The following is a 7,962-nucleotide window of genomic DNA, read 5'->3' as shown; positions in this document are numbered from 1 at the left end:
TCTTCTCACAGCCAAAGATTCTTGTTTGAAAAAGAGAGCCCAAAGAGAGAGAGAGAGAGAGAAAAGAGAGAGAGAGTGTGTGCGTGAGCCACTCTCTTGGCTTAAGAGCATTGCTGCTGTTGGCTGTTGTGGGAGTTCGCGTTGTCACTGCTAAGAGCTCGGCTTTCAGCTGCTTGTCTTGGCCTAATCTGAGGCCACAATTAAAGCTAATGATCATGATGCTATCAAACGTCATTTCTCTAATAAAGCTCTCATCCAAACTAATTTCTTAATAACTGAATTTACTGCTGTTGCGGAAATTAAAATGGAAATATTTATATATGGAAAATGTTTGCTTTAAGAGCTGTTGCTGTCAATCCAATATGGGTGTTGGGAGCCTTTGCTGATTCACTTAAAATTTTTAATAATATATAAAACAAATAATGTAATTAGAAACACAAAATATCTACATATATCATATATTTTGCTCGACAGAACTTTTCGAATGTAAGCTTTCCTGTTGATATTAATCCCATGATAATAATCGGAAATACTAAGAAAAATCAAAGAAACTTTTGCTTCGCCACGCAGAGTATAATGATAATTGCAATAATGCTATTCATAATGATGCTTAATAATGACATGAATATTCTCTGAAATAGAATTATTTTCTATATAATCTAGCATATTACTAATGAGTCGATGCTGTAATTTTCATAGGTAAGATTATTGGACTAACCCAATGATTTCAGAGTAAACCTTTCTTCCGCCCTTTCCTCACGCTTGATCTATGTACACTTTCGCTCTTCTCTCTGTCAGCTTGATCATTGTAAAATACATATTCCAAACACATCTCGTGTCCATTTGCTCAGCTCTTTCAAAATACCCATAGAGCACAGGTCTCACAGCTTTGAGCTGAGCTGAGCTGAGCTTCGCTGCGCAGCTGCCTTCGATGTAGCGCCGCAAGTAAACAAATGCCCAGGCATTACTCCCATTACTCATAATGGCAGGCAGGCAGCATGCTCATGTCCAGACATATCCTACTTCTCCTACTCTTCCTCCTCCTCCTCCTCCACGTTCCGTTGCGTTCTTAAGGGCCGTCTCCAGCTTCAGCTCCAGACTCATGCTCACCCACAGTATCAACCCTTGTCTCGTCCTCTTGCTTCTCGAGTGCCTGTACCTTCCCCTCAGTCTGTATCAGTCCCTACCCAAAACTCCTCCTCAGTTTCACTCTTAGCCTGAACCTTTGCTCCTACAGCTCCTCTCCCGCATTTTCATATTTAGCGTCCTCCACACACTGCTCTTCATCTTCAGCCTCTCCTCCTGCTCGTCTCCTCCTCTCATCCGTGTCGTCGCACCCGCCCATGCTCGCCTCCTCCATCTGCTTAAGAACTGAACGATTCATAACACAAAAATGGCAAAAGGCAGGGTCAACCAGGTAGGGCAGGGTTGGGGGAGCAGGTTAGAGGCAACGCCTTGAGCTGACCAACTGGCTGTGGTCCTGCCCCTCCTCTGTGTCTGCCTCCGCCTTGCCCCTGCGACCGATCAGCATCGTCGCTTGGTCTGCGCTTCACGATTGTCGATCGCACCGCAGATTTTGTCTGGCATGCGCTGCTGCTGCTGCTGCCTGTTGGCTTTGTCTGGCGACGCTTGAAGAAGCTTCATCCAGGCAAAGTGGGCGTGGCTCTGCGGGCGCTGCTCGTGCGATCTGCCAAAATATATGGAATGAAATATTTATCGCCATTAGAGCCTGATTAGCTGCGGGGCGTTTGATTGTCGCTATTGTTGTTGTTGTTGTGGTTATTGCTATTGCTATTCTTCATTTTCGCTATTTTTTTTTATTTTTATTTTGCTTTGCTCTTAATAAGATTTAGCTCTGATTGAAATTTGATATGTTCATTCAATTATGTTTCAGCTCGGGTTCCCAGCGAGTCAATAAACTCGTCTCAGTCCGTCTCATGTCCCTCGTTTTGGCCAATTAGCTTTTGTTTTTTGAGCAACAAATGTAGAAACACCAAAGGGCAGCGTTTCAAACTTGTCATCTAGCGTTGGGCTCTCGAAAGTAAATGCTACCTAGGGAATGAAATGAATTGGCATGAAGAGACACGAAGGTAAGAGGTAAGGGATAACGAGTGAGATGGATGTGTATATATAGAGGGTGTAGGTACTAGAGAGAGAGAGAGAGCCACTACTATATAGAATAACGCATAATTGTAAAGTGTCTTTGGATTTTGCTCATAGCTTCTCACATAATTGACTTATATTATATGGCTTAGCTAAGCTTCGAACCTCATACCTAGAGGAAAAACACGCTGTGAATGGAGATTAATTGGTCTATGTAGAGACTAATCAGCAAAATAAACAGTGATCTTTATAAAGATATGGAAATCATTAATCAATATTATTGTTGCAGTATAACAACATATATATTTCACTGTTACATTATTTAATACTATTAACAAATATTGGGCTAGCTAAGTTTCTAACCGTATACTGGTCACGGCACAGCCTTCAAAGTCTCCAACCTTATACTGACACAGCCTAGCACTGCTTTTCGTAGCAAGCAGTTCACCTAGCCAAGTTTCTCTCGGTTGCACTGCTTACTTTGTCAAATTTTCGGTTACAATTTGAAATTTCGTCAGCTTATGCAAATGTTGAGCAACTCATTTAATATGCAAATGACACGTTAATTGCCGCAAATGGAAAAACTTTGCGCGTCAACAAAATGTCAGAGCTTAAATTACAACGTTCGCAGTGTGTTTACTCACTTAGCTGGACGCATTTACATAAACATTCTTGGCTATTTACATAAATGCGCTTCTTTTAACTGGGCTAAGTGAGCGCAAAAAAAAAAAAAGAAAAATTCAAAATAAATTAAAAAAAGGGAGAGAGAAAAACTTTTGTTGCAACTTTTTGACAATAAACATTTTGGCAAGCGCAGTCGACGCCGACTTGTAAAATTTCTTCTAGATTTCTCTTGTTTTTATCTCAAACTTTGCATTTTCTCATTTTTCGGCGCAAATTTTTCAATTCGCCAAACGCGAAACGCAACTTCTGCAATTGTTGTCGCCTGTTTTTCTTTTCCTCCTTTTTATTTATTTCCATGTTTAAGCAAGTAAAGAAATGTAAAAAATATAAGATGTTGCCACTTAGAGGCAACCAGTTCGCTGCTGCAGCAAAAACTTTGACATTGCCGCATGAGAAATACGTTTTCCGCATTTTTTGTTTGCCTTTTGCTCTCTGCCTTTTGCCTTTTGCCACTTGTCCGCCAAATTGGCAATGTGCAGTAAAGGATTAAGTTTCATATTTACTTATATCTAAATGGTGGCTGACATCACCATATGGGGGCGTGGCACAAGGGCCTTTCATCGAGAGACAGGCTACTAATTTTCATTTTTGGTTCATATTTCATTTTGTTAAGATTTATAGAGAATGTATTTATTTATATTTCTTTATTCCTTTTGTGTATACTTAATATATTTATTTTGTGATTTAATTTTTTCGATTTTTTTATAAATTGAATGTTAATTTTTTACTCATTAAATATTTTTTACTCATTTTTTTTTTTAACTGTTAAACAATTTTTTAAATTATAAATTTTATATTATTTTTGTTTTTATTTTATTTTTTAAATATTTTTATTTCTTTAATGTGGTTTGCATTTATTTATTTACTTCTTTTTCGTTCCGTTTTTATTATTTTGTTTCAAATGCATTCAACCTTATCGTCTGCAGCCTCTCATATCCTAACTCTCATTTAAATCGTCTTAGTCAGCCCCATCCTCATCCTCATCTGCATTATTCAGTTTCCACATGAAAAATTTGTCATTAATGAATATTCCGTTGCTTCGGTGCCTGCGGTTCAGCTTTGCCAATAAGCTCTCTCTTTCACTCTCGGAGTATCCCTCAAAGTTTCCCTCTCCCTCTGAATTACGCAGTATCTCTCAGAAGTAAACTTGAAATTGTTTGTTGCTTATACAACATTAAATTTCTAAATACTACCCACAAAGGGTGTGAGTAAAAGAAAGAGGGAAAGAGGGAAAGAGAGGCTCACAGAGTAGGGATTATAAAGGGAAGAGAAAGGCGACAGAGTTAGAGTTAAGAAAATGCTCTAATTGGTCTCTCTCTCTTTTCCTCCCTCACAATCTATGTTTAGCTAACGCAGTTTGTACAACTTTTTATCTCTTCATACAGTGATTTATAGTTGTCTGTCATTATCCATCACTATACCAATATCTACATATATAACTATCTCTATCAACACTGATATATGTATATGTATGTATATATATATATATATATGTATATATGTACACCGTCTCCACTCAGTGGAAGCGCTTTAACTCCATTTCACATTTCACATAATGCTGCACTCGGCTAATGGAATTCCCCATTTCCCAGTCATAGATTAGCTAGTTCTATCGATAATTAGAATTCAGTTTATAGTTTCATAGGGGAGCTCATTCGATTAGTTTACCTCAAGCCCGTAAATCACAATTATAAACATATTTGCAGCACTTCGCGCCGGTCGACGGTCCAGCCAGACGCTAATTACTATAATTTTGTCAGCTATTCCCATTTCCCCCTTTCCTCTTTCCCGTTTCCCCTCTCACGTTTCGCATTTTCCGTTTGCCGGCACGCCGCGGACTGTCGGATAACTTGTGCTTGGTGTTAACCACGTGCTTGGCGAAAAACTTTGTCAACAAACGCCAAAAAAAAAAAAAAAAAGAAGAAAAGCAGAGCAAACAAACAAACGAACAATTAAGTGGCCTTAAATGGGGTATGATAGATGGGGAGATACCCTGTATAAAATTGGAATATGGAATATGGAGTATATTATTGCCCGATTAGAATACAGACATGATTTTACACCAACATTATATGTATATATTTACTGTAATGATATCCCGTCCAGTTCAGAATACTGGAAATTAAATAAAAATTCTGGTAAAATCTATGGAAAGGTAGAGCAAAGAGCTGACTTCAATCGGATATCAGGTATGTAATCTCATTTATAGTTTTTCTGATACCTCACAAAGCCCTTTTTATAGCTACAGGGTATCCATATAAAATAGTTGGAGCAGAAGACACTGGGGTAGCTAAAACGTTGTGTAATTAGCCGCTGCAGACTGCAAAGATATACAATATCTTTCTAACTTTTCACACACACACTCTCTCTCTCTCTTTCTCTCTCTGCCTCACCCGGCCCCGTTAGCTTATCCTTAAACGTAGCTCATTCAGTTAGAGATTTGCGTCGTTTTGGCGTAAAGTTTATTTAGAGACCATGTCCACAAGTTGTTTGCGATTAGATTAGGCAACTGCGTGCGATCAATTGGCGTGGAGCTGATCGTAGGCCTTGCTCGAGGCAATCACCCTATCGTTGATCACCTGTTTCACCTGCCTGGCGAATATGAAGTCCAAGTGTCCCCACGTCTCGTCGGGTATCTCGTAGAGCTCCTTCATATTGGGCAGCAGAGCGGGCAGGCGCGCGACATCCTTGACGTTGGCTGACTCGTCGGCCAGGCCCACATAGAGATGGACCTGGGATGTGATCTTGGTTATGTCGTAGGAGGGCGGCACCTGCGTGCCGTAGGTAGCCTTGTTCTTGGTCGGACCCCAGTCGTAGCGACGGAACTCGTTGGACACGTACGACTGTATGAAGTGGATGCCCTGGTTGGTCGAAATGCCGGCCGGATGGGTCTCAGCGACTTGCGGGAGTAGAGTCTAGGAGGAGGGGGATGGGGTCAGTGACCGGTGTTGATCTGCACTTAATGTCAGAATATGAGGAGTACTAACCACGTTCAGGTTGCCCACGCCATCGGCCCACAGCATGGCCAGGGTTTTGCAGTAGCTCAGGAAGTAGGGATCATTGCTGCAGGCTGTGTCCAGAATGCGTTGAATGAGCGGATTCATGGGCAGGAAGACCTGGTTCTGCAGCAGCTCGGCGCCCAGGCCGGGCGAGCCGACATAGTCAGCCAGGGATACAACCATGGGAGTGGTCGTGTTGCCCATGAAGATGGGCGGAGCCAGCATGTGGGCGGTCTTTATCTTGGCATTGTATTCGGGCCGAAAGGCGCCCATCACAAAGAAGGTGGTGCAGCCCTGGGAGTGGCCCACATAGTGCACCGCCCGCTCGCCGGTCGTCGCCAGGATGTGATCTATCATGGCGGGCAGATCGTAGGCTCCGATTTCGTGCCAGCTGAATGCCCAGAAATATGGATGACTCGTGCTTAATCTGGTGTTGTTGCGTGAGTAAATATTGCCCCGGGCGTTGCCCAGCCAGACGTCGTAGCCCGCATCCGCATAGTTGTAGGCCAAAGCATTGTCCGGCCCATTGAGCAGGAAACAATCGGAGCAGCTGAACAAACCGTGCTGTATGAGCACGGCCGGACGCTGTGCGTTCCCATTCGCCAGCTTCGGTGAATACGGTATGCGGAACATGTTCAGCACATAGCCGTCCTCCGTTACCACCTCGTGCGTTTCGGCCGGATAGCCATGCGATTCGATGCGTTCCGCCTGCAAAATGGCCAAATGGCCAAAGCCATTGCTTAACATTCACTAAAGCCCTGACTGAAATCAGCTAGAGATGGAAGCGTGATTCATTTAATGAGATGGAGACAGGGAGAGAGAGAGTGGGTGTGTAGCTCCGGTTCTAGTTCAGTTTGTTTTTAAATGGAATATAAACAGAATAGTTGATTAATGAAGCGAGAAGAATACTTTTTAGTTCATACTAGTTAGTCAAGCTGAATGGCTGAAAAATTTAATAGGTTGTCTATACCATGGACTAAAGTTGAGCACTTCGAATGCATAAAACTGAGAATCGAACTCAATTCACAAAATTTGTTATTATTCATTTAGTTTGACCTCACTCTATAAACTTTATCTCAGGTGAATACGAATTCAACACGATAATTCGCTCAGCTCCCTACTCTAGCAGTCCTTACCCCTACCCTAGCTGCTCCTATTCTAGCTACCCCTATTTTAGCTACCCCCATTTTAGCTACTCCCATTGCAGATTCATTTGTAAGCTTTTTATGCAGCACTCACCGAAGTCTTGATTCTCTTGAATGGTATATCGATGAAAGGATTAAAATCAGCAGCCAGCACAGCTGCGCTGAGAGCGGACAGCGCCAGGACGAGCAGCGTTTGCTTCAGCATTGCGAATATCCTTCAGTTACTCCACGTTCGGGCACCTACACAGTAAGCGCAAAACTGAGCAAAGTAAATTTACCTATAGCGCTATTTGATTACCGAAAATGTTGTCCCAATCTTATCTAACGATTGCTGGCCACTTGACTGGAACCGTCGCGATAGCTGCTCGATTCGCTCTATTCATGATGAGATAATCCACGTGAGATTTATTGTGAGCTGTAATCAGCTAGAACATTTCATTGATAGCGCCACGGGGGGCCAGAGGCCTCGCGAATTCGTGTGACATAAACAAATCATAAATTAATCCAATTATCAATTATCGAGCCAGCGACTCGTGGCACCAGCTCCAGCTTAAATTGTCTCTGTGCAAATAATTTTGGATCAGCTCTTGTGACGCTATCCTATCTTTTAAAATTATGTTTTAATAATGATTTGTGAAATGTATAACCCCAGTATATATAGAAAATAATGTTCGGGTGTAATCGACTAATCAATACACGCTCATATCGAATACTTTGATAAGAGCTAAAGCTCTTTGGCTTTGTTCTGATATGAAATTCAAAGTCAATATACGCCTCTTATAATATATGAAATGATATATTTGAGTTTATATACAGATAACATGTGCTAATGTGCTCTAATAATAGCTTTTAGGGCTAAGAGTACTTGGACAGAGATTTTACCTCTCGTAAATTATAAATATAACATGGCAAATTCATCAATGAATTGTATTCAAAAAATCGTTTTTCTTTCACATTTTGTATGGTATTTTAGTTCTTAATCAGCTAAAAATAAGACTTGAGTATTTTTATAGCTAAAACAAAGAAGTTGA

General features: G+C 41.3%; 1 protein-coding gene across 1 annotated transcript; it reads right to left on the bottom strand.

Annotated features, from left to right (window-relative positions):
* Positions 1-5,232: 5,232 nt before the first annotated feature.
* LOC108611693 (lipase 3) lies at positions 5,233-7,206 on the bottom strand. Its single transcript, XM_018004457.2, has 3 exons — positions 7,026-7,206; positions 5,775-6,494; positions 5,233-5,702 (listed from the first exon to the last, which is right to left on the bottom strand). Exons 1-3 carry the CDS (start codon positions 7,134-7,136, stop codon positions 5,307-5,309), a joined length of 1,227 nt encoding a protein of 408 aa, XP_017859946.1. The 5' UTR covers positions 7,137-7,206; the 3' UTR covers positions 5,233-5,306.
* Positions 7,207-7,962: the final 756 nt, after the last annotated feature.

The sequence above is a fragment of the Drosophila arizonae genome, chromosome 3, assembly GCF_054131065.1.
Source record: "Drosophila arizonae isolate 15081-1271.41 chromosome 3, UAZ_ARI_1.0, whole genome shotgun sequence".
Lineage (NCBI taxonomy): Eukaryota > Metazoa > Arthropoda > Insecta > Diptera > Drosophilidae > Drosophila > Drosophila arizonae.
The sequence above is the reverse complement of the archived record's forward strand: the minus strand, read 5'-3'. Positions and strand labels throughout refer to the sequence as shown.